At 35.4% G+C, this 27,706-nt stretch overlaps 1 protein-coding gene across 6 annotated transcripts in view; it reads left to right on the top strand.

Moving 5' to 3' along the window:
• Positions 1 to 27,706, top strand: part of LARS2 (leucyl-tRNA synthetase 2, mitochondrial) — a 97,744-nt gene that overhangs the window by 20,387 nt on the left and 49,651 nt on the right. For 5 of the 6 annotated variants that reach the window (XM_042043275.1, XM_042043273.1, XM_042043274.1 and 2 more), the window contains 4 exons: positions 8,022 to 8,113; positions 9,961 to 10,021; positions 17,683 to 17,772; positions 21,861 to 22,004. In XM_042043275.1, coding sequence (XP_041899209.1) covers positions 8,022 to 8,113; positions 9,961 to 10,021; positions 17,683 to 17,772; positions 21,861 to 22,004 — 387 coding nt within the window. Of the gene's footprint in view, positions 1 to 8,021; positions 8,114 to 9,960; positions 10,022 to 11,222; positions 11,282 to 17,682; positions 17,773 to 21,860; positions 22,005 to 27,706 lie in introns of those variants that run through there. The other variant, XM_042043277.1, reaches the window with a different exon arrangement.

Below are 27,706 nucleotides of genomic sequence, written 5' to 3'. Positions count from 1 at the left end.
TACAGAAAGGCATTCTTAGGCTTTCAAAATTACAGGAAAAAGAAATAACTGCCTTAGACTTTAAATGAGAAAAAAACCCCAATGTCTGTTATAACACTTAACCTTTCCTGACTCCTCTGAATGACCAGAACTTGGATCTCACTAAAAAAATTGAGCTAACGAGGCATTTGAAGGGATGGTTGATTCTTGCTTGATGTTAAGACCATTGATGAAATGTCATTTCAGGATATAGCCATCTCTTTTCAATAGCAGAGAAGGTAGCCAATAAATTGCTGTTCAGAAAGATGAAAACTTGCTGCTTCTTGTACTTGCAAAAATAAAGTGAAAATAATTATCTACATCCAGTAGCATGCTCTAGTTGTAAGCTTTTGAATACAAGGTAAGTAAGCACCTTTAATAGAAACATTTGGAGAGAAGTAAAAATATAATTTCAATGAAATACAAGAGCCACCATGCAAACAAGTTTTTATTTCCACATTTGCCTATTTTTTTCCAGAAAAATTTTTCCAGACTTTTCAAGTTTTTACATCTTGCATTTCAGCATATTTTTATATTTCATGTAAAAATTACTTTGAAGAAGTGCCTGTAGAACATGCTGGATTTCTAAAAATACTTGTATCTTCTGTTATGTTAACCAGTTTGAACATCTATTTTTGGCTAAAGGTGGGCAGCTAAAGAATTTAACTTTCATTTTCAATTAAAAGGCATTAAAAATCTCTCAGATGATTTTCTGAGTACGTCAGATTAAGAGACATTGTGTTAGCGGTGTGCATTAGCTTGCTGGAACTTACATTAACCTTAAAAAACTTTTCCTTTATTAGCCATGCTAATTTCTCCATCACTTAGAATTAGAGTCTTTATAATTGATTTTCTCCTTGCAATTAATTTATCAGCCTCTAAAAGTTATCTCTGCCCTTTATCATGGTTGTACAATCTGTCAAAGATTATTATGATGATTTAAATATTGTGATGATTGTAGGTTAAGACATGGTTATATCACAAAATTTGATATATTCCTAAGAAAAATAAATTTTTCCCTGTATTCAAGGAATTACTGTAATTCTTCAGTACATGAAAAGAAAGAATGCTTTAGAAACAAAACTGTTAGTATGCATAATTTTGAAGTTATTGCACTGATTTAGTATTTCTTTCTCAAAACTCAGCTTTAATACTGCATGTTTGAAAGCCTAGGGACTGCTGATTTTTCTGCAATCAAAAATCTGAGTAGAAGTGAATCCATTTCAGGCATTCAATGCAAAGTTAGGGTAAGATTTTTGAGCAGCAATGTTGTTTAAGCTTTGCATCCATTATTAAAAAAAAAAAATAGTGTAAGGCAACAAGGAATGATGGGCTGTTACCATGAAAATTACCGGCAAGACCATTCAGATTTACAGTTCCCAGGGAAAGCTTCAGACTACGGTGTGTATTTCTTATTTAATCAACAGTGAGGGGAAACGTCTATGGTGTGTACCTAGTTGACAAGAATATATGACTGAGTCAGAGAACATTTTATGTTGAATAAGCTGGAGGTATTTTTCATAAAGAATGCCTTAATGAGAAAACCATAAATTAGTTAGGTATTGATTTAATCTGAACAGGCAAGAAATGGCCCGTATTTTGTAATATTTTAGTAAGGATAGGCTAGAATACATTTGTGAAGGGATTAGATGTCCTTTAGAACTTCTTTGGAATGCAGTTGTGTAATTTCCTCATATTGGAGGTATTTTGAAATTTTAACTGGGAAAGTTTTAAATCATTTGGATTCTGTTGTAGTTTTGTTTTTTCTAAAATGGAACATTAGTATTCAATTTTTTTCAGCTCGATAAGATCTGATTTTGTTTCAATTAAAATATTCTAGAGAGGTAATGCACACTGAATGCTACTGATATTTGCCAGAAACCTGTACTTCATCAGCACTTTAAGTGGGAAAATAAATGTTTATTGCTTTTTTCCCCACCTTGTTTTTGAAAGAAATACTGCTTCAATATAAAATTGTAGAGGAAAGCATTGTGAAGCATTGTCTTGTTCCAGCACTTACTCCTCAAGGACCTGTAGGCAGTGCATGGGAAACAAACTGTCATGCACTTGGATTGGGTTGCTGGATAAATGGTTTGTAGAGTACATCTGTTTTAAGATAACTTGTTTACATTTTGATTACTGAAGACGAAGTTTGAAGTCTGTGCCTGGGAAATGTAAGCCATATAGATTACATTGCTTGAGTGCACTAAGCTAGTCTTTCCAAAATATGTTAAGGATGATGTGTTTCTTGAAGTACAGTTAAAACAATTTTTGGATATGGACAGTTCTAGATCTTATTACAAACATATTTCTTATAAAATACTATGAAAAAGTAATTTATGTATTTTAAATTACAGATTTGTAGCTATTAATAAATGAATCCAGAACAATGATGTACAGTTTCTGGTTGTGTTTACTCCATGAATTTACATGCATGTTGTGAATTCAAATGTAGGAATTTTTTAAGAAGTGATTTCCTATTCATTATTTGAGAGTGCTGTGTAGAAATGATAGAGATACTCATGGTGATTTTCACTATGGCAGATTTCCAGTCTGCTGTTTCTCTGGGAACAAGTATTTACCATTACTTTATCATGCTGTCATTATCATGTCTTTGATAAATTCCAAAGTGGCTAATTTGTGCCTCTCAGAGGACTGAGAATAATTCCCTTAGTGATCAGTAAACAGAGAGTGATTCAGTTCAATAGTTCTTGTTGTATCTTCTTAATGAAACTAGTACCAAAGCAAGGCAGTCACATATTAGAGTTGTACAGAACTGAGAATAATGCTTTCTGTAATCAAATCAGGGTGAAATTCCTGCATGCTAGAATCACACTATACTTATTATTTCTTAATTTATACTTCAACTGGGATGGGTGGGATTAGAATATAGTCAGTGATATTTCTGCAATATCCCTAAATGACTTAAAGAGCATTTTCTTTTTATCCATAACATCTCTACTTTTAAATTTGGATGTATTTTCATCAATTGTTTTCCCTTTCAGCAGTGAATCTTAATACTCTTGAAATTGCAAAAGTGAATGCTATTGAAGACAGACAGGCAAGTTTAATTAAAACTCCGTAATTAATTAATTAATCAGTAGGATGAATTATTTCAATACAGATCCATTTTCTGACCATCACTAGCTGCTATTCTCCACCTTTTCTTGTGTGAGGCTGTTCTGTCCTTTTGTCAAGTTATTTCATGTGGTATAAATCAAGTAGAAAATATTACAAGTATTGTGTGTGAATTGAATCTTATTTAATTTCAGTTCTCCCATAGCCTGTACTGAAGGTGTTAATGAGTTCACTCTGTTTCATTTTGAAAGAAAAAGAGAAAATGAGATATAATTTTAAATGTAATTCTGTTAGACAAGAATGTGTGAGATTAAGGAGGCAAAAAACTTTGTTCTCAAAATGTTTGTGGCACTCTCTGGATGTTGAATAATTTCTTGTATTTTATGTTTTGTGAGAATAAAAATAAATGGGCATTTTATGTTTTGATAGAAATCTGTATGGGTTGATTATTTTGAAAGTGTCTTCTCTAGTATGTAGCATTGTGTTGCAGAGAAGCATTGAAATAATCCTTTTTAGACTGTACACACTGGTTGAAAATTCCTTATTTTAATCTATTTCCAGGCGTGCCTTATCTTCTTGGGGTGGTTGTTTGTTGGTTTGTTTGATGGTGGTAATTTTTACCTGTTGTGTAATGGTTTCTATTACCTGGTACGCTTAAAAGAGAATCTAGGCTTTGCTCAGGTGGATGTCTTGTATTTAAAGTGTGCCGTAGTATGTCAATTTACATTAGATTTTCAACAAGTTCAGCCCATTGTAGGCAGCCAGTGGAAGGAGCAGCCATCCTTTCCTTTCCCCTCTCCAACTGCAAGTCCCCACAGTCTCACATGTCTGTGATTGCACAATTGTGAGATCCATAATGGAGGTAGGGGTGTTTTCTGGCAGCTGGAACTTGTGATCATGAATCACCTGTTTTGTCAGCCTTTTTTGATTAGTTCATGTCTAGTATGTCATAAGTAGGGATAGGAATGTAGACTTTGCTGTATCAATTCAAACCACTAATTCGTCAGCGAGCCTCTTAATTTTCGTTTCTGGTCGTCTTCTTTTATTACACATTCTCTGAATTAAATATATTTATTTGCAGGCCTTTCTGACACTGATTCTTCTGTCTTTCTTAAAATTTAGAATGCATTAATTTGGGTGTAAGAACAGTATGTCAGCTCCCTAGTCATTGTTCTGAGACATACTGAGCACATCAGGAGAGCAAACATGTTCTTTGTTTCCTTACAGAGACTGAGGAAAATTCACTGTTTTGTTGATGGAGGCTTAGAACTGAGTGTTATGAGATCATTGTCAGGTTTGTGTTATATAGTTACACTGATCTCACCTACTGATGTCAGTGTGATGAGCTGATTGTTACAGCAGTGAATAGATGAAAATCCTCTGAGAGGAAGAGCTGAGATCTCAGCATTGAATCAATGGAGTTACTGTGTCTCCTTCCCCTTGGTCCCACAGTCACATAAAGAGCTCTAGCCATCATTAAGAACAGATGTTTCACCATGCTGTGAAATGGTTCTTAAAAATGCTTCAAGCCAGAGTCTTTGGGATCTAAAATGTTTCAAGATGCAACTGTTTTCATTTTTAATAACTTGTTCCCAAAAAGACCGCTCAGTGTGGTGGTCACTGAGCACTTTGTTCCCCATGCACTATTTAATCACTTCCCTTGCAACGTTTTGTGCTGCTGTGCAAACTGTGTTAAGTGGTAGAAAATGGCAGTCTTTCATAGTTGATCCTGTCTGATCATGTGAACTTCTGAAGTTATGCCATGTGTGACAAGACTAACCTGGGATTTTTCAGCAGAAGGAGTTTACTTATCCTCTTCATTGTGAGGATAGACACACAGCTGCCTTTGGTGATAGCACTGGCTTCTGCCATCATAAAATGGCAGAAACTACAGCCTGCCTTCTTTTACCTGGTGTAGTCATCCCTAGGCTTATATAGCCTCCTGTTTAACAAGATACAGTCATTATTTGTTGTTTTTTCTCCTTGAGGCTTAGAGAAAATATTGTCTACCTAGAGAAGTGGTGCTTGGAAGAATGGTCACTTCAGTGAGCAGAATGGATCCCTCAGTTGCATAACATTTAGAGGTTGCTGTTGGAAGCAACAGCATTCAAGAAAGTGGATGACTTGTTTTTCTTCTGCTCATCTGTGCTGCTAGAGAGAGGAGCCATGTTTTCTGCTAGTTGAACCAGTAACCAACCCATCAAAGAGCTACGAGGAATAACCCTTTGGTCTTCAAAACTGCTTTCTATTTTTTTCTTCCTATGTTGAATTTGTTTTGAACAGTCAAACTGTTCCTTTTTCCTTTGTACCAACTTTTGACATGCTAGTTACATATTTTCTACTCCTCTTCCATTTCTCTAAAGATTTTTATGTTGACTAAGTAGAGTTAAGATGTAATGTCAAATGCTGCATGGAGACTGTGGCATTTTTGCTGCATATTACAGCCAGAAGGAGATGACCTGTTGTTTAGACAAATGCATTTCACTAATCTTTCAAAGCCATTCATGGTAGAGAAGTAAAAGAGACAATAAACTTGAAATCATTTTCTAAACCACTGTGCATGTTACATTCATCTCTATAGCAACTACATAAATAGATCTATCCTGGAGGCTAATTTGAGGATATTTTTAATGTCTCTTTAAATTCAGTTTTCTGATTGAAACTTGAATTAGCATACTTCTTCAGACCTTTCACTTGAGGAATGCTATTGGTTGTTAAATTGAACTTTTGAGTGTGAAGAGTGAATATGGTATTTTTGATAAGTGCTAGAATTTGGAAGATGTGTGCACAGGTTGCTCCTTCTAGCACTGATGGTACAGTGATAAAATGTCTGCACATGAACTGTCTGGAGCATCCATCAGCCCTGTTGGGGAGTCTGTAGCTGGTAGTGAAGTTGTTCTTCCCACATCCTTTTGCTCAGGAGCATGAGAAATGAGATTGTGCCTTGCTTTTGGCTGCCTGTCTATATCCAGGAGATCTTCAGAAGCCAAATTTTACAAAAATTAACCAAGAGTGATTTTTCTAATCTCACTTAATGTGCATCAACTTGTAGTAAGAGAAGGCATTTGTAGGAATGCAAAGGCAGGGCATTAGTCTAGGGCATTTAAATAGAGAAAATATGTATTATACATGGATTAAAAAAATCTGGTTTATTTCATTACGTCTGTCCAGAGACAGGTTGTCAGCAATACTAGCAGTCAAAAAGAACTGAGTGGCATAAATTAATATTTTAACATGTCCATAAAAAAATCTGTTGATATTTATAACTTATGTAAAATGTACCTGTCTTTTTTTTTTTTTCTTTTGTACCAATAGTTTTGACTGCTGGGTGGATGGCAAGGGAGGGGAAGGGCTGGACAGAGGTGTGCTTCAGTGGGGGGTTGAGAAGTGGTTTAGGTTCCAATTGACATTTTCCATGTAAACTCCCCTCTCTATATGTGAGGAAACAGGCAGTTAAGACGCCTGATTTCTGATACTATGGTGTGAGGAACAATAGTTTGTCTGATAATAGGGAAAGTTTGTAACGTGGAATAGCATTCCAATTTCTGTTAGATTTAGACATGAAAAATGTGCTGTGCATGGGGCCCTTACTAGGCTGGCTTGGATCACAGGTTAATACCTTTGGTTTTGTTGCTGCACCAGTAGTAGAGTAATGATAGACAGCAGGTTTAGTTTCAGATCAGTACTGAAAATGAGAACACTGAGGAGTCATGTCTATTAAATCCTGTTGCTTTTACACTGTGTTGGTGCCTAGAGCATCTTTATAAACACGTCTATAAAATATTTCTTATGAAATATTACATTAAGTCAGAAGATTGGAAAGTGGTGGCAAAGAAGAGTAAAAATAATTCAAAGCAGTGACAAAAGTAGCTCTTACGCTTCCAAAATGAGCAGATTTTTCACATGGAGATATGAGATTAGGATGCCTGGGATTGCTTTTTTATTGCTTGTTTGCTTACATGCCACTAAGAAACGTGTTCTTTATATAAATGCATATTTTAAGGGGTAAAAATTTTGATTTCTTATAACTTGTAAAATGTTAGTCATGTTTTGCTATTGTTAAACTTGTGTCATTTTAATCATGATTATTGAATTTACAGCACATTTGTAGTTTTAAGAAATAGAATAGGCTTTATCAGCTATCCAGTATATATGTGTTTAATGACAGCATCTTAAGTACTGGCTTTTCTTTCCTTGGTTATTAAACAGGTTTTTTGAATACTTACTGTATTGCTAGCTTATTTTTCTAAATAATGTGTATGTTAATAGGAAAAATATGTCTCTATTGAAACAGAAATTATCTTCAATATTTTGTAGTAAACTTTTTTCCCCACCTTTATTTATTTGTGGTCATGAAATAACAATTTGTCAGTCAGTAGTACATATTTGCAAGAGATATTTTAGTAAAATTTGACTAAAACTGCTTTTCCTCATCTTCTTAATTTTATCTGGTGGATTTAAAATTATTGTAGGGTATTTTTCTTTTATTTTGTTTTTCAACACAAAGGAAAAAAGTAGTAGGCTGCACATCAGCAGTTATAAAACTGTTGGTTCAATTATTTTTACTTAACATCTTTTTTAGAATGACTGTTTGGTTCTGTGGTAGCATCAACTACTGACTTTTACCAGCACACAAACTGAAAAAGAGTTGGTTTTTGTCATTGTCAACCTGATACTGAAATAGTCATGAGAGTTTATTGCATAATACTTTAAACGCCCTCTAACATCTCATTGTAGATAACAAGTGCACTTCATAGTCATTTTTTAAAGCAAAGCTGGCCATAGTTGGCAGGTTTGGAAGAAGTTCAGTTCAGACAAAGCAAATGCTGGAATGCCAAGCACCATTCATTATTTGGAGGCCTCTGTGTATTGCTGCTGCCGTTCCAGAAAGTTGCATAACGTTGTGGTTTTTCTTTTGCTGACAGGTGATAAATCCAATGGGATGGGACGCATTTGGTTTACCAGCAGAAAATGCTGCAGTTGAACATGGCCTTCACCCTGCAAGCTGGACACAAAGGTTAAATGAATTAAAATATGGCATTTTCACTGTGAATACCTGTACTGTGGCCCCCATAAACCAAAAAAAGCAGAGCAAAACTAGCATAGAAGAAAGATGGTACAGGAAAAAAACAGGGTTATCTGGGACCAAGGTTATGTGATGACATTTTATGGGACTGTGCAGATGATTCTGTTTTGAAAAATAAAATTATTGGGATGATTTTCAAGGTTTTAAACTCAATGACTTTTAAATTGTAAAATGCTAGAATATCAAAAGAGAAGCATTTCCCAAACATCCAAACCAGCGGGTATAAATAAATCAGAAATTCATTATGGTGAGGTAAATCTTAGTATAGAATACACAGTGGAAAATGATGAGTTACGTGGTTAGATTTACTTGCAGTTTTTAGTACCAGGTGAGTGAGGAAGGAGATAGTTGGGTTTTTTGGAGGCTGGGTCTTCGAAAGTGCTAGGCAGCCATTATTGCTTATGATTTCTGTGAACTTTTTGGGTTTTAGACCACAGAATGGGGTGTTATGTTCCCCTAATACTCTTTAAAATGAGTAAAAATTACATAAGTAAACAATTTCTAAAAATTACTTGGAAATCAATCTTTCTAAGTGAAGTTGTTTGTTGTACTCTGGATGCAATAATGTAGCTGTGTTATCTTTATACACCTTGATCCATTTCTGTCTTTGATAATGCTGTTTCTTTGGGTTTTATTCATGTTTCTGGTCCCATCTTAAGATTCTTGATACTTTTCCAACTAAAATATTATAATATTAAATAGTTGCATTAATCAATTATTCAGCACTGCAAGTTTTTTCTGGATCACAATAAAATGCTTAGTTTCATGACTGTCATCTTAGCCACTCTGGGAGGATAGATACTACTTTATCTGACAGAATGTATTTTAGTAGAAAGGTAAAAGTCCCTAAGAAAATTTAATCAATTTAATAGTATGTGAATGAATTCCCACCAGGTCACTAATTAATATTGTGTAATTGTGGGTATTTTGGTAAAGTGTATTTAGTACATTTTCAAACTAAAGCTTCACTATATATCCTGATGTATCTTATTTTACTTTTGTAATACAAGCCATTCAGGGCGGCATCTAACCTTACAGTGTCGTAGTTGACTAATGTTTATCTATGGCAATGCTGCCACCAGAAGTTTCGTAGTTCCTTGTCACCTCCCAGTATACAAGTATACATGTTCCCACCACCTCCTTTGCACTGGCTCCGCTGGTTTTGTGGGCTACAGTTTTGGTTTGATCAGCCTGTTGATCAGAGGGAAGAAAGAAAACTGGTGGGGTTTTTTCGGAGAGTTTTTGTATGGCACGTCTTCAGCTGAATGGGTAAGGTTATGAATTCAGGTTATCCTGAATTCAGGTTATCCTGAACACAATTACCAGAGCCACAGCAAAATAAAGCCAGGATAGCATTGCCAGAATAGAGCAGGATTAAGCTGATGTTGGAAGTGTCCCCCACTGCATTGAGATTTAAGAGGGCTCTTTGACTCAACTGCAGTAAAGATAATTAAAAATACTAAGAAGTGATGCTTGAGTAATGCTTCTTTCAAACTGCAGTGCCATATTTACTTTTAAGTTGCATTCAAGTCAAGAGAAGAAAATTTATTGCCTCATGTACTTAGCCATGGAAATTGGACCAGAATACATATGGGAATTTAAAAATTCTTATTTGAGTATTCTGACAATTCTGAGTTTTATTGCTAGTGAGATCATAGTGTTTAGAGGTTAACTAGTGCTTTTGATTTCTCAGAGCTCTATGAGCATCAGATTTTAAATATGATCACATGATAGAAATATCTTAAGCTAATAATTTTTAATTTATTAATATTTTGCAGTAATATTCAACACATGAGGAAACAGTTTGATGCACTAGGTCTGTCTTTTACATGGGAAAGGGTAAGATTTTATTTTTTTAAATGGATACTGCCTTTTTTATTGTGTGAAGAAACATTGAAACCCATGGAATTTCAGCATTTTAATTATGACAATACAGGAGTCTTTGGTAGTGACCAGTTTAAGTTGTTAAACTGTAATACTGAGCTTTTTAATCAGATTTCCCTAATTTTTGGCATACTGATATCCTCTGGTTATATCAATGTTTAGGAGAATCTTTAAAGTTATTTCAGTTTTGTATTTGGATTTTTCTCTCTTCTTTTTCATCTCTTTGAAGTATTAATTTTCTGTGTTAGAAATAAGACAACAAACAGATATTTATGAAACAGCAATGCCTTTGTGTTAAGGTATGTATTTTTTGAGGAGTGCTCTTTTCAATGTGTATGTCAAGGGTTTAAAGACAGTAAATTGAAATGGTGACTCGGTTATGTTATTCCAAATTTCAAAGTATAAGCCTGCATTTTCATGGGTGTTCATATCAGGATCATTTTGGAAACCAGAAATTTTACTTAAATTACTAATGCTTGAGAATCAGGTGTTCACCTTAAAGAACTTCCCAAACACGATCAGACATGAGCTAATGTCATTTTCCAGATAAAAAAGAAATTTGCATTTGAAGCGATTGTGAGGTTATTGCATTTACCAGTGAATCAGTCAGTCACTACCTTTATATTCTCAGCAATAGCTATTGCTTATCACCTTAATGTGATTTTGAATAGAGCGATGGAGATGCTAATCCTGGATTTTTGTAGCGGTATTGTAGATCTGAAAAGGAAGAGCATTAGTTTTGTGACAGTCGGAGACATGCCATCTGTTTTCTTTAATCATGAAGGTGACGTTGTTTATTTGTATGTCTTGCATCTAAAAAACCATTTTGTCATGTCTCATATATGGAAGGATTTTTCAGTATAAGCCTTTTAAATCAGATTTAAGTTTTCTTGGTAGCCAAAAAAGTTGCTCTGAAAAAGAAAGATTTGTTTTGGAAGGTTCACTGCACACATTCTTGGCATGTGATGTTTAAAGCTGTTGGTATCTCAGAGGTTGTCTGTATGTGTAGTGCAGCAATACTTGAAAACAGTGAAATCCTGTGTGTAGGCTGTGTTGTGGAACACACACGTGCACAAGCACACACGAGTTCAGTGATGCAGGTTGCATTTCAAGAAAATTGAGAAAATTCATCTCTTGTGTATGAACTTCTGTTTAGCCGTTCCATTCTGAAGAACAGATGGAAAACTGGCAGTACTAATAACCATGGGAGGAAGTGTAAGTACACAGGGAAAAATCATTTGTCATCTCTGTGCCTATTCTTTGAGAGTTACCTTCACTTTTCTAGTAAACTGTGTTTTGGTTAATGAACTTTCAGGAGTCTCTGAATACTTGTGGAAAGGGCTTTGATACTCTATAACTATCTCCATTTGAACTGTTGTGTAATTGCAATGCTTTAGAATGCTCTAGGGACACATAGTTGGGGCTGAAAAATATTCCTTGAAACACAACACATTTTAGAGTTTTCACTCCTTAGCTTATGAGTTAAGTTTTGTTTTACCTGGAAAGCCTGCCATACTAACTGGAGTAAGAGTGACCTGAATGGTAGCCATTAGAAACAGATATGTTTATTAATTGCAAAAAATTCATGATGCCTAAAATATTATGTGACCTGCAAATGCACAGATATTTGAGCTGGCCATGAAAGAACTACCTGTGGAAATGGAAGGGCTAAGCTGTAGCAGAGTGCTTTACAGGCTGATAAAGCCTGCTTCTCTGCAGGGCTCATTAGGCTGGGCAGAGCATCTTACTGCCTCAGCTGTACTGCTTCTGGGCTAACTCAAGTATCTTTGCACAGCAAAACACTGTGCTGTGCAAGTGCTTATCTTAAAAGTGAGCTATTTGAGGTAAGAAGGTTTTTTTTTATAGTATTCTATACTTATATGGCTTTAAATCAATGGCTTACGAAATACTGTGACACTGCAAAAAACCCACTGGTATTAGTGACTCCTATGAACAGTCCAAGAAAAACAGATTTTATATGGGTTGGTCTAATTAACCAGGACCATTATACAAAACAGGGGGCTGTTTGTAGTTTAATTGCATTGGTGTAACTTAAATCTGCCCCTTTATTGTGCTAGTGCATAGTGCATAGCAAATAATGCTGGAGAGAACCCATTTCCCTAACTTAGATCCTTGTTTTAGTGTGTGGTGAATTGCCTTTTTAAAGTGTGAACGTTTTATGTTAACTGTCTCTGTCCTCTGTGGCCAGCTTAGAGTGTATGCTTCGATGATGGGAAGGAAACCTAACGTAAACTTTACCATTTTACATATGGTAAGGGAAAAGAGAAGTGGACAAAAGAAAAGAAAATACATTTTGAGTACCTAGTGCTTGTAGCTGTCCTAAAGAATCTGCCTGCTTATAAAGTCATGTCTAGTGGTCAAGAAATTTGTGTCCAGGAATATGAAGATTAGTTAAATCTCATTGCTTGATAAAATGATTATGAACAAATCCCAGTGCACCTGCAGTACCAGAAATTTCCTTTTATTTTTCTGTGGGTTTTTTTTTTGTTGTTCTCTCTGCCTTACAAATCAAAATGTGCAGGTATTTTTGTGTCGTAGCTGTAAATGAACTTACTTATCTTGTAAGGTACCAAAAATAAGACATTATTAAAAGCTAATTAGGTTATTTCAGTCAGGTTACAAAGACACTTCAAAATTGCTCTCCTAAACAGAAAATCTAAGCAGATGAAAAATGAAATTAAATGCATAAAATACCTCTGTAAGTACTTTGCCTTAGAGTACTTTTAAATGCTAATGATAATCTGGGTTTTTTTACCTGAAACATAGAGGTATTTTAAGTACCTCAAGTTAGAAGTATAATATTTGTAAATCACTTTGAAAATGGTTTGATTTTGAGGAGAGATTTTTTTAAAAATCAGTAAGTGATAGAACATTTCTATTCTGAACATTTCTGTTTCTCAGATGGAAGGTTGAAAAGCTGAAGTTTGAGCATGGAAGAAATGTCTCTAAGAGACATTAAAAACACATGGAAAATTTTAAAATCCCCAACATTATGATTTGGTTTTAAGATAATTATGATCTGAGCATTCCTGATGATCAGATTTTTCAAAAATACCACCCCAGACACCATAGCAAACTGCCTGTCACTTCTGTTAAACATGATTTTCAGGGGAATTAGGCAATATTATTTTCAATTATTCGTATCATCAGCAACAAAAGATGAGGAGCATATAACATTTTTCCTTTATTTTGTTCAGGAATGTCATCAGACTGAGTGCATGTTCCCAGTGAGCCCTCAGTTCACCACTGTTGTTATCAATCTGTAACTTTCTCCTAGAAAGTAGCTCATTCTGCAAAGGTTTTTTAGTCTTTTCAATTTCCGCATTCCAAGTGACATATTTTTTGCATGAGACTAATGTTCCCCGTCTGCTCTGTATATTAAAAAAATTAATCTTTGGTAGATTTTCTTTGTGCAGGTATTATTTCTATTTAGTTTTGAAGTTGTCATTTGTGTCTACTGCCTGAGCATGCGTAAAACCAACAGTAGATAGATTACTACCTATGGAATTTTCTTCTTATCCACATATCATTGAAAATCAGTGACCCTACTTGTAATTAAATTTTTAAAAAAAGAAACTTGATACGAGGCTACTTTTTTTTTTCAGAAAATATATTCATGCTCTAAAATGTAGGCACTGTGTGACATTTGTATTTGTAGCTAATAAAGCATAAAACTAAGGGCCTTTGAAATACAAATATTCAAATTAATTTAGAAATGTAGGTTGGTCTAGCTCTAAACCTCTGAAAATCAAATAATTACACTTCTAGATGAGGTAGTACATGCCCTTGAAAACCAAAATAGGCAGATAATTGATTAAAGACTGTTTTATCTTCCCAAACAGATTTTGAAAAAATCCATCCAGACCTTTTTTTCTTATCTCCCTTTAAAGAGGTGCAACATGCCTGTCTTCAGGAGAGCATAAGACTGTGCTAAAAATAAATTTATTAGTAATAAACTAGGAAATTACTTCTCTTCAGTCTAGTTATATGTTATTCATAAAGCCTGGGGATCTTAGAAAAAAATAAACCTTTTCATGCAGCCTATAAATATTACTTTTATTTTTTAAAAAATAGCCACAGAAGTAGCTTGAACTTGTAACCTGCCCCTTAAAAATACAAGCAAAAACAAGTTATAAGGTCAGAGACTCATAATAGAAAGTTGTAAGAAAGGAGCAGATTTAGAACAAATAATGAATTTCAAAACAAGGCATTTGAAAATTAGTTTTTCTTTTATTAAACACCAAAATCTTTCATCCAGATTCAGTTGTTGTTTTTTGTGGGTTTTTTATGCAGGATTCTTTACTATTGGTTACCCTTGTTTTTGGTAGTTGAAAGGGACTTTTTAAATCAGATTTTATAATAGTGAATGGCTTTTTGACCTTTACATGGACCCATTGCTTCCCAAGTTGCAAATCTAGATTGTAATACTACCATTTAGTCTGTAACTGAGAATTTATTTGCAAAAATAAACAAGTTACCAACCCCTCTGGTATGGTACTTGTTAGGAACAAATGACTGTGCTCCAATAAATGGATTAAACAAGGTAGTTTTTGGTAAGGATAGGGGTCTTTCCTATGCCTTGCTAGTATCTGCTCTTTTAAAAGCAAACCACCTGCATAGGTGATTTATTTTAATTGTTGTAATTAATTCTTTTAATGAATGAGTGTCATTCCTGTAGGAATAAGGAACAATAACAGTAACCAATGATAAAGATGCATTTTGGCAGGAATATCTGTTTAAAGCTGACGAAAGTAAAAGGGAAAATGGATGGGGGAAGAGGGAGATGCTTTCCCTCCCGTTTCATATTACCTTCTGAAATGCTGACGTGATGGGTGATCACTAAATCTGTCACAGAGCACTGCAGAGCACATGCAGTGGACAGCTGAGCAGCATCTTACATATTTGGAGAAGAGTTCTTATTTTTAGTAGGTATTTTATTTTTGTAGGAACTATGGTAATATCCTTTTATATATATTCACTGTGCTGCTTTATGATATGGGGTTCTATATGTATGCTGTTACACCAGTGCTCAGATCGCAAATGAGAAGCAGAAATGTACAGTTTTTGGCAGGGTGGAATGGCTCCAGAGTGCTATTTTTCAAACCCTTTTAGAAACTCTTTTGTGTATTTCTGGGTTAAGTTAGTTCTGTTAATGTTCTGTGGATCTTTGTCTTGCTTATAAAGTATAAATAGAGATGTTAACATTCACCTTAATTTAAGCATGATGGCAGCCTAATGGGAACTTTTTACCAGACATCATTCATTTATTCAAGGTCAGTAACTGGAATACACAGAAAATTATTTGTAACAGTGAATTTTATTGTGCTAAATTAAAGGGAAAAAAAAAAAAAACCACCGAAACACATTTCAAGATTGTCAACAGTTTGCTGGCTTGTCTTCAGCAGCTCATTTCACTTGGTCGTGATGCAATTTCTCTTTCTTCATTAACTTGAAATGTTACTCCAAACCTTCATGGTTATAAAGTTAAATTCTGAGCTTGAGTGATCTTTTTGTATGTCAGTGACCGCACAGCAGATTGGTTTTTTCAGTGATACAGTCTGCTGCAATTCTTTCCAAAAAGTGTCAATTTACTCCTTGTGAGAGAGTGTGTACGTGGAATTCTGTTCCCAAGAGTTAGCTTGTATCTTGTAGCTCAAGCTTGAGTGGCTTGTAACATGCTAGTTTGGATTGGGAAATGTAATCTTTTTGTTTCAGTTGATGCACATCTGCCCTTCAGGGCCAAAAGGACCAATCTCCATTCACTTCACTATTTTTATTTGACAACTCACTTTTGTTGTCCTACCTGTTTGCCTATTGCTCACGTAATCTTATATTGTACTGAAAGGGATTGTGTCTCTTCTTTCGTGTGTCGCATACTCCGGTAATGAAACTCTGTTGCCTGTAGTGGCATCACACTGGCTCAAGAACTGTTGTCACCCTATGAAGGGGGGGGCAGAACTACTGAATGTGCTTAGTTGCAAGAGATGGAAATCAGATTTTTATCAAGTGGAGTTTTTTTCAGTGCAGAGCAAAGGGTTTTAATCAAGCAACTGTTTTTCATTACTAGGTCTTCACATGCTGAGCTGAAAACTTGCCATTAAATGTCTCTTTCTGATCTTGAAAGCCTCTTATACACACTTTTGAGGCACATCTATTCAAAGGTCACATTAATTGTTAAAAGCAATGTTTCAGCACTGGAATATAAAGTTCAAAGCAACTAGAATATAAAGTTGTAGAAAAAGAATAAAAATTTTCTGCTAGAGCATTTCAGATGTCACTTGAGTAGCAGATGATATTGCAGGAGTTGTGTGTAGTGGGAAGCTAGGATGATAGGAAAGCCCACGTGAAAGACATTTCGCATTTGGAGCTATTTCTGATGCTTCATAACTACTCCAAATGGAATAAATTTTATCAGTGGCTTACTGATAAAGTTTTTATCAGTAACTTTAAAATCAATAGATGTTCATATTAATTTGAAGTTCAGTGTAGAAGCCATCTTCCGCTTCAAGCAGGTATGTGGGTTTCCATTGCGCCTGTGAAACCTGTGTTTGTGTTGAGAAAACATGGAGTCTGTAATGATGGAATCCATTAGTTGTCTTTGCATATTAAGATGCTTATTTTAAATGCAGTTAGGTTTTTTTAAGAACAAACATTTACAATATGGAACTTTGTAAGCAGTTGGTAAGTAGCTTATTTTTTAATTATCAGAGTTCACTAAAAATTTAGCAAATGTTTTCAAGTTTTAAAGAAGCTATCCATGATATTGTTGCTTGCTGTTCTCTTAACTCTCATTCCTGCTTCTTATGTTGTCTTTTATTTTAATCTGTCTTTATTTCCTTCATAACAGTCCTCCTTATTTGTGACTTTTATGACTCATTTTTTCCATACTTTAACCTAGAGCATCCTCCTAACTTGAGCTCCCTTGCCTTTTGGAACAGTTGCTTATTTGACCTTTGAATGTGAGGTATCTTTCCTGAGTCTTTCATCTTGAAGTTCAGAATATTATGCTGTGTTCCATCCTGTCTGCCCCACACGCTCTGTCTGCCAAGCCTCGGTGCTGTTCTGCTGTCCTCCTGCACCCACATCTTCAGCTGCAGGCTCCTCGCTCTGCCTGCCTCACATCAGCCAGCTTCCTGCTGCCTCTGAGCATCGACAGCCTCTGCTCCTGCTTCTCATTGCTGAGGAACAGGGGAAAAGGCAGCCTGGCTAGGATGGCTTCTTTGAGAGAAGTCTACTTTTTTTTCTAGTTTTGCTGTTTCCCTGATCAGGCAGCTGTGATCACTTCCATTCATCTTCTGTTCTCATATCTATAAGCTTTAATCTTACAGAGTTTTATATTCCATGTTAACAGGGAAACTTTTCCTCGTGCATTAAACCCTCACAAAGCTCATGTTCTCTGGTTTTGTGTACAGGTGAATATCACTCATTGTGAGCATTATACAAATATAAATGGGTTTGAATAAATTATGCATGAGTACATGCATAAATGTTTACTCTGTAGAATATATTATACACTCCTGGGTTAATTGTTTAAGTTAAAACAACACAGGAAAATACTCAGAGTGAGGAATCTTTATTTTATTTCATTTCTACAGGAGGTAGCCACTTGCTTACCAGAGTACTACAAATGGACACAATATCTCTTTCTTAAGCTTTTTGAAGCTGGGATAGTGTATCAAAAAGAGGTAGGTGCAAAGTTTGACCTTCAATATTTTGCAGATACACTAATTTAGGTCACTCATGTTAGTGGCACTTTTCTGGATTGTCCATTCACAGTCATAAAGTGATTGTGCTCTGTTAGTTTTAAATCACTCTAAAATAGAATTAATTATATATATAACAGGATTTTCTATGTAACAGTTTATAACTAACTAACTAACATGAATGGCCGTTGTAGCAAGTCAAGTCAGAAGTGTTTATTGTCAGAGATTTGCATTGAAATGCAGGATCAGAATATAGCTTTTAGTTGTTTATTTCCTGGCTTTAATATAGAATTTTCTAGATTTTATCTTCCCTTGTGGAAATATATGACATTGTGGTCATTAGGAGTCTCTTCAGCAGTGAGATTATTTACCTGTATAACATTATTGTGATACTGTCTCAGAACTGATGGTGTTGGATAGGATAATTGGAGATTAGGTGCATAACCATCCTATTACTGAACCCTGTTTGTGGTCTCCAAAATATTAAAGAAGTATGAGATGTCATAAGACTATCACAGCTGTTCATCAGTTACTGCTACATTAAGAAATTATAATATTTTGTAAATAACATGTATCAGGCTATCTGAAAAGTGAAGGTTTCAGTGTTTCTTAAACATAAGATGAAACAAAGATGTTGAATGAGCAGTCTGGAGAACTCTATAGCCAAGGCAACACAGTTCCAAAATACCTGAACAGCTGCACTTTAACAAGCAGCAATTTAGTGAATGTTTCTAACTTAAAACGGAAACTAAGATTTCTTAAATATGCTTTGATATTTCATTTATATTCTATAGAAACCAGGAAACCCCATAGGATATAATTAAGAACATACTCCAATTATTCTCTGAACCTGGAGAAAGAGATTGATGGTGAAAGGTAGCATTTAGGATGGCAGAGTGTTACTGAGCTATTTTTCCTGTTTGCATTTGTATTCAGAGATCCTTAATGACAACCAGCAAAACTCCTCAATATTTAATATATTCTAGTATGCTGGATTAGGGTTTTTTTCTTTTTTTTCTTCTGTAATTATTTTTATCTTGTAATAAAAACATTTAAACCCCTAGCTTTGTTATAACAAACATATTTTTATTTGTAAATTTCTTTGCTTGACAAGTGAACCCAGGTGAATCTGAAAAGTACAAGGCTTGCTGCTTCATTCAAAGTGGGAATGATATACAAAATAAATTTCACATTCAGGCTCCAAGTACTGTGGGATCCTGGAGGTGTGTTTGGATACCAGTGATTGAATCTACTTCCAACTTCCATCTGCTTTCAAGTCAAGGATCAGTTTGAGGACTTAAATCAGCATCTGTCAACCTGTAGGGGATGTAATCTCTGGTGGATATGAACCAGTTGCTTTTTGGCAGGAAACAGATGGCAGAAAGAGCCCATAACCCTGGGTCTCTTTGAACGGTCATATATACTTAAAGCATATATTTGTCTCATATTGTCAGTGTATCTGCAATGTGTATTAAGCAGTACTTTTGCACAGCTTGAAGTCTCCTGTATTACAATTTCATCTTGGGTACAATTCATAGCCTTACTGTGACAATAAGAATAAGGCAAGTAGAGCGTTAGCCTAGTTAAAGCTCTGTTCTAGGAGTATGCATGTCTGTCCAGAAATTACTCTGGCAGGGAGACACAGGCTCAGTATGTTCAGGAGCTGCAATTATGGAGGATTTACAATGTCTGTCTGAGTGCTGCAGCATCCAGAGGGCACCTTTATTCACCATAGCAAAATCCTCTCTCTTTTTCCTGCAGTACTCATCTAGTCAATATACTGTAGAGGTTTTTGCCCTGGCCAGGTGTGAGTATCTCACTGAGGTTAATACCTGCCCTGACTCTGTAACTTCCATCAGATACCGGTAATCTGTAGGGGACCCAGAGACAGCAAGCCTGGAGATAGACACTTACACTTTAGAGACCTAAAGTTAGACAAGATGAATCCTATCTTAAAAGCATATGGTCTACATTGATATAGTGAGGAGAGAGAGATAATTGGTGTGCTCTGAACGCTTTTGCACTATGCTTTCTTTGTGTAGATGACTTTTAGCAGCTTCCTGGGGTCATAGCTTCAGAGGCTGTCATTGTCAAGAAGTTGCCTTTGTGAGGTACAAGTAGGAACTAAAGGTTTCATTTATTAGCCAGGTTCTAGATATTGGTCAAAAGCTTGCGAGAGATGGAAGGAACAAAATGTAACAAAAAATTCATAGACGAGACCTTTCAGCTGACAATTTTTTAAATTCACATTCGCTTTATGCTTTGCAGGATTTATTTAGATATATCTTTATGAGTCGTAACAGGAAGATTTGTTATGCTAAATAATTATGTAAATCATTTCAGTTACCTTCTAAAATTTTCACCATAAATTTGATACAATATGATCAAAATAGAAACAGTATTTTTTCTCAACTTTGAGTCACAGCCAGTTTAATACAAGCTTATGCTAATACTGCTTTATGCAACTGGAATTTTATTACTTCTCAGTATTGCCTGATTTATCTCTCTTTAGGTGTTATTTTAACTTTGTGTGGAGTTTTTTCAGAACTTTGTAAATTAAAAGATCATTATTTTAGAGCCTCGTTCGTAATGTATTACATTATTAGTGAAGAAGCTGTGTTTTCTGAACGTCTGGAAAATAGGTTTGTAATAGTGGAATATATTGGTTTCTTTTAATTTCCCAATGAATTTTCATGAGGCTTTTATAAAATCTGGTGTGATGTTATTGCTTAATAACCTGATAAAAGGTAGCCAAAAAGTTAAAAATTTAAATCCCAGTCCGAATTCACAGAAGCTTCATTTGAGTTTAAATTTATCAGTGAATAACTTTCATTCATTTAATGATAATAAATTTTTTATAAATCAGTGTAGCCAGACTTTGTGCTCACACAGTTGTGAGCAGTATTTCTAAGCAAGAAACCCCTGCATCTTTCTTTGGCTCTCCTCAGTATAAAATTTGTAAAGTGGTTGTGGTATTTACTATTTCTAAGAATATGTAGCATATTTAAAATGAAGCAGTATTAGCTGTTTGGAAACTGGTCAGAAGGTGATCAGTGATAGATGAAGTGAGCAATATAACTACAGTTAGTAATTTTTGACTGAGACACAAAGTTCTCCCCACACCCAAAGAAGTAATTTGAAATTTAAAAAAAATGTTTGATGTATTAGATCTCTATGGAACTGTAGCTACTGTTTTTCAGTCAGACTGATTTAGCTCAAATACTAAATAACACTCAAAATAATAAATTACTCTGTTGCTTTGATTGCTTTTTTTTTTTTCTTTCTGGTAATTTTTTCAAGTTAATGTATAGCATTTAATGCCACTTTTGGATGGGATTCTTTTGTGATCTTAGATGCTTTTTGATATATGACCAGATAAATTGTTCAACACTAGGGAAGGGTGAGTTTGATTTTTGCTCCTTTCCCAGTATGTTATGTTTGTTATTTCAGTTGACTCAAAAGCTCAAAAAGCAAGGTTTGTAGAGTTGAACACCAATATTAATTTCACTTTACATTTTCCTTAATGCATTTGTATTGATAAGGAAAGATGATTCCAAAAGTAATTCACACAGTTGACCGAAGTTACATACAGATAATATCAACTCTTTCACTTGAAATATAGTTAACCACTGTAATACTTCTTCGTGATTCTGTCCTCTTAAGTTGGACCTTCTTGTTTACTCATCCCCCTCAGTCTGACTCAACACTTTTCACTTAGTAGTGAAGAACTTTTAAGCATCAGACTATGTTGTTTGCAGTATAGTCAGTTGGAACTTACTTTATATATAACAGTCAAGCAGTCACGTGTCAGCCTATCTGCTAGCATGATCAGTCTAGGCAAACCTTGGCAACTGTATTTTTGGGTCTTTTGAGTTCTGAGAAGATGAACATTCAAAACTTTTCCAGCTGAGTCCATGTTGCTGAATCAAATGGAGGTTTTAAAAATATAGGAAACTCGGGTAAACTTTCAAGGTATGTTTCTGGATAATTCATTTGGCATCTGTAAAGTAAGTTTCTGGTTCTTAACTAGCCGCTGAAAGTATTTTTTCTTCCTGCAATTTTTTTTTTAGGCCTTGGTTAACTGGGATCCAGTGGATCAGACTGTGCTAGCTAATGAACAGGTGGATGACAATGGTTGCTCGTGGCGTTCAGGAGCAAAAGTGGAGCAGAAATACCTCAAACAGTGGTTTATCAAGACAACTGCTTATGCAAAGGTATGAGACTACATCTTTTGGAAGTTATGGTAGCACTTCAAAGATGTGACTTTTTGTCCAGAAATATTAATCAAGCTGAATGTGGTCCTTTATAGATACATGTTTCAATAATATGTAGTTGCATAACAATATGTGTGATCTATCCCTGTGTATGTGTATATATATAAATTATTGTCCCTGAAGTCTTTCTGTTTCTTTAAGAATTCTTTAAGAATTGTAAGTAATTGGTGTGGGATTAAGCTTTGAAGAAATCAAAAGGCACAAATTAGAGGTGAATGAATCAATTCTGCATTCACACATTAGCGTCCCGTATTTACCATCAAACGCTTTTCTGCATATTTGAGTGTAGAGCTGTGCAAAACTTGTTTGCCAAATCAACCTATTGGACTTGTGGGCATTTTATTAGCGATGGAGTACAGCCTGACGCCTAGCATTCATTTCCACCTGTGCTGAACCATAGTTCTTTTAACTGTTTTTTATTGAAGATTCATCTGGATCTTCTACTTCATACTCTACTCTATTTGATTATCTGCAATTTAAATTTTTTTTTCAAGTTATTCAGACATCCTTTTTTCTTATGAGCTCAAATTTTGATTGTGCTGGGACAATGTGGCTTCCACACCCAGGAATTATTCAACAAAACTTTTGGCTTTGTGCTCTCTGAGATGAAAATATCAGCTTCCTATCATGTCTGGGTGAAGTTTTTATTCCCTCTGTGTATTGAGACCCCAAGTACAGATTGAGAAAGTTATTCCCAAGAAAATATTAAAAATTCGTCTTTAATCCTTTTCCCAAGTCTCAGATTCAAGAAACCAAATTTCCACCATCATCCAAGGAGAAGAAATCTGTGTCTCTGTCTAGGTCTATTCATAATAAGGAGAAAAACTTTAGATATCCTGCCTGATGCTTTGATTCTTCATACGCAGAGAGGTACTTGACATACATGTTTTTTTGATTGTACTGCCTGTTCTGGCAGTAAGGAGGGAACATTTGCAATAGCTGGAGGAAAAATGGAGCATGTCTGCACAATCACAAAATAAACACAATGTTCTGAGCTTTTTTTTTTTTCAGTTCCTTTTCATCAGATTTCATTATGACCTTTGTGATATTTTAGGGTCTGTCCTAACTCACTGTTTCCCTCAGTTTGAGGCTGGAGATTCATTGGAGTTTCTACCTTTACTGATATGTCTTTTGTCTATTGTCTCTGTACAGGTTGTAGGAAGCAATGGCTGGTATTTCTGGTCTGTACACATGGTGGTACCCAATTACTTATGTCCCTTTAAGAGGGGTGAATCAGCCATAATTTTTTATTCATCAAGACCAAAAGACAAGATTGAGGAGCTTTTCAGTAATCTTGAGAACACCCTTGGTTTAAGGAATTATTACCTCTTGCTCAATATCCACCCTCCACTAGGAAGGATTTATCTTTTGTATTTAGTCTCTTACCTAAGAAATGCTGTTACAGGAAAAGCACAATCTCCTGGGCAGATTACATCTCCATCATGTCATTCCCCAGTAAGCAGACTAATCTTATGATAAGAAGGAGCTTTTACCTCTAAAACACCCTGTCATCTTCCCCGCAAAGATTTCACCTCAGGAGACTGCCATGTTCCCTACCTACGTGAAGGGCAAACATGCAAGTGACCTTTTGTTCTTGAACATCTTAGTGACATGAATAAGAGCTGCTTCTGCTTTTCATTTCAGGAAGAACATTTGTATCAGTTCCTATTCTTTTTTGTTCGTGATTGATATTCTGTAGGGTCTGTGCTAGCTGATACAACCAGATCGATGAATGACGCCATACTGCTTCCAGCTCAAGTGCTTTGGCAAGCAGTACCTTCATGTTCTCCCACTTCTTGTACAGTGACAGATGCTACCAAGAATCAGCAGGTGGTTTGGATTTTCCTTTTTACTCACCCTCCACTCACTCCTATTTTTGTTGCTGTGGTTCTTTTTAAACAGTCTCACTTTGCTTCTTTTGGCAAGGCTTTTAAACATTTGGTTGTAGACAGGGAAAAATAACTTCCCCCCAACCCCAAACTTTCAAATAAGAATAGCAGGTTACCAGACTCTGCTATATGAAGTCCAATATCTGATAGTAGATGGATTTCATGCTTGGAAGATTAAGACAAATAAAGTCTCTTCTTTGGTAATTTTTTTTCTTTCAAGTTGCAAGAGATTAGATAACATAGCATGTTGCGTTTTACTTTCTGAAGAAGACTCTTTTGGCCATATGACTCTGAATGGCCCATGAACTGCAAGCCACAACTGAAGACAGTCCACTGGAGGGAGACTGTATCTGAGCTAATAGTGGCAAAGTATTTCAGTCTCTTAAAAACTTTGTGTGCACACTGACATAATCAGGAAGCTTCACACTAGCATTTGACAGGAGCCAAATTACAGATCTGAAATGCTACAACTTCGGCTTCTCTTTTTGAATAATTTGACTAATTATCCTCAAAACATCCTTGCACAATTCTTCATTCCTTATGGTAGTCATGCCAGTACTTCTCCAGGAGTGGTAAGAGCCATGAATCCTTCCTCCTAAGTCTGTTTCTTTTGTCCCCTTTCTTTGGATTCAGGCTGTTTACAGTTGATCTGAATCCATATTGTCCTGCATTGTTGAACACCGCAGTTACAGCAACCACTCTTCCCAGCCTATTCCTCAAACCTTCTTCCCCACCTCTTTTCAAAAGCTCTTGCCAGAAGACTGGGCTTTATCGAGAGGGAGACCTGCATTTACCTTTATCATTTACAGAGCCTTTCCTCTTGGAGTGAAGGGTCCAGATTTCATGGAGCTAGTCCTAATAGGTGTGGAGGATAGAGACATTTCTTTAAGAAGCTAAAGATCTTTAATTGCTAATACAATTTCATGATGATAACATTAGTGGTGATGATACTTCACTTCAGCAGGGGGGATTATTTCCTGATTTTGAAGACACTTATTTCCATAAAGAGATTTTCCAGGCTTACATAACAGACCAGAACCACTACCAGTACAACGTTGTTTTCCTGAAATTCTTTGCAGTTCAGATATTTGTGCCTCTAATGATAAATTAGTACATCAGTTCAGTTCTTTATGGATTTCACTTCCCTTTTTTGTCAGTTGTTTGATAATTCATATGCCTGACTCCTGTAAAAGGGATATCTGAGGGGACATTATAAAAATCTGTAATGGGCCTGGGGATTTCAAATCCGTGGTCAACTTGTTTTGCATTAGAACACTAATAGAAATAGAAACCTGCCCTTCCAGAACTTTTCTGGTCCTGAGTCCTTTATTCCCCATTTCTGAGTCAGTTGCCTGTTGAACATCTTTTCTCCAATTCCGATTTTTAAAAGGTGTCCAGAAGGTTAAGACAAAATGGTGTCAGGTTAGCATGGTCAAAGTCACTCGGATCCAAAGATCTACATTTTCTGTCAGTGTAGAGCAGTGTTTAGGTCTTTGAGCTGTACTGCCAGAATTTGTATCAGAACACACATGGCCCCTTATTTCCTCACAGCTTGGACAAGTTCACAGGCACAGAGCAGATTTAATCCTTCCTTGTGTGAGGTGTTTTTCCTAGGTATGGAAAAAGGTAGAGAGCTAAGTGGATCAGGTTTTCAGTGAGCTGTATGACTAGATTTCTTCTATCCACTGAAGTTCCACTCCTTAGTTTGAAATTAAAAAATTGGAAGTCACTAAGAGACTATCTGAGAGTAACTTAATCCTTGCACCTTTTGGGGAAGACTTGTATTTTTTTTCCAACTTTGGCTACTTTCAGACTTAGAGAGTTAGAATTCTATGGGTGTCTCACTCATCTTTTTTACATTCAGGCCTTTATCTGGTTTTGGTGTATTGTGGGGAAAGCCACTTGATTCTGGTCACCTTTATCTTGTGCCTTCAATGGTGACTAATATTTCTTCTGAAAAGTTTACAGAAATTCAAGACCAAATGTCAGAAAGTTTTACCTTCCTCGCCCTTTTTCTGAAAGACGACTCTCTGCAAATCTGTTTCCTATTCCTTCCCAGAGTTATACTTGAGTGTTCTATAAGTTGATTTAGTGGGAAAGTATTTTGAAAAAAAACCACTTTATTTCTGTTAACTCACTCCATTCCTGTGTGGCTTAGAGGAAAATATAAGTATTTCCATAACCTTGTTTCATAGAAAAAGTTCCATTTAAAATACATTTAATTAATCTTCTATCCCTTAATTCTTCATGCAAATTACCAGCTAGCAATAATGGCTGAATATGTATGGATACGACCTATTTTCTATTTGTAGCATCCACAAATTATTTTGTGGTAACTTTTCAGCCTATTTATAGTGTATATTGATGACCTGTTCTAGTCATTGGTGTTCCTCTCTTTTGCCCATTTATCATTTTATGTTTTCCCTTGTATCTCATGACCTTAATGAAAATAAAAACTAATCAGAGTAATCTTCATCTGCAGTGCTTACATTGCTGGTCAAAAAGCAACCAGGAGTTACATGATCAGTAGTGGTCTGTGAGGTCGTGTGTTACAGGAGTCAGTATTTCATTCCTACATACACTGTTTTTCAGATTTCTGTTGTGTCCAGAGGAATCATCTCCTGTAGATTTGCTTTGATTTCTTTGTTGTTACTACATCAGCTCATATTCCTTTCTTGCAATAAAAATTGCAAACAGAGCAGTGTTGGCTCACATGGAATTTACCATCGGCAATGAGTATTGTTCAAAGGGCAAAAATATTAACTGTGCTTTTAATGCTTAGCAGAAAGCATTCTGCTTCTGTAAAATAATAAAGTAATTGTGACCCATTTTTTAAACAGTCAAGTACATATGAAATGGTCTAGCAGCTTTTATGGATTTTTAGAGAACATTTTAATTGTCATTTTTCTTTTGACGTATTTTTTTGGTAAAACTATAATGCCTTAACTGATGGCATTATTATTCAAATTGTTGTCTGTGCATTTAAGATGTTTAAGCTAAAGCATTTAGTTGCTATGGTTACCCTGCTGAATTGGTAGACAGATTCATTGGGAAAATCTATCTGTAAATGTTAGTATTTTCTCTGTGTACCTGTAAATTGCTTTTATGAAGGTTTTTATGCATGGTCAACTGAGTCCTCAAATCAGAATTGGCAAGGTTAGTCTTTTTATAGTCCCTGTTCTTCCTAAATTAATTCTATACAATTCTTTTTCACATTTTACTGTACAAAAAATCATTCAAATAGCTGGAAAATAAATAGAATAAAATAAAATAGAAGCAACTTCAAAACTTCCAGTTTTGCCTTAAATCATCTCCCTTTTTTGCACAGCAATAGGATGGTCTGTTTAATTCGAATCCTGGGGAACCTAACCAACAAAATTCTACCGTTTTAATTTACTGTTACCATACAGATAAGTAGTACCCTTTCTTAGTTAATTTTTCTTGTACAGACATTTGGAGATGAGATAATCCCTTTTCATTTTCTGTGGGTTGCAGGAACACAGATGTTGGGCATGGTGCTGACTCTGTGGAGGGAAAACAGCAAATGAACTACAGTTCTTCAGCTTTTCTCTGGCTTTGCGCTGTATCTGACAGCCCTTTTGTCTCATCTGAATAGATTTGGAATTATTTAATGTAATTGTGTTTTGCTTGATTTTTTTTATTTTGTATTTTATTTCTGAGATATTAAACAGAATGGTAATGAAATGTAATGAAACTGAAGTACTGCATTTCAGGATGTTAAGTCTTGGCAGC

The sequence above is a fragment of the Corvus kubaryi genome, unplaced genomic scaffold (assembly GCF_017639235.1).
Source record: "Corvus kubaryi isolate FWS band 111438036 unplaced genomic scaffold, C.kubaryi_AGA036_p1.0 37398, whole genome shotgun sequence".
NCBI lineage: Eukaryota > Metazoa > Chordata > Aves > Passeriformes > Corvidae > Corvus > Corvus kubaryi.
Note: the sequence above shows the minus strand (reverse complement) of the source record. Positions and strands in the feature narration are given on the sequence as shown.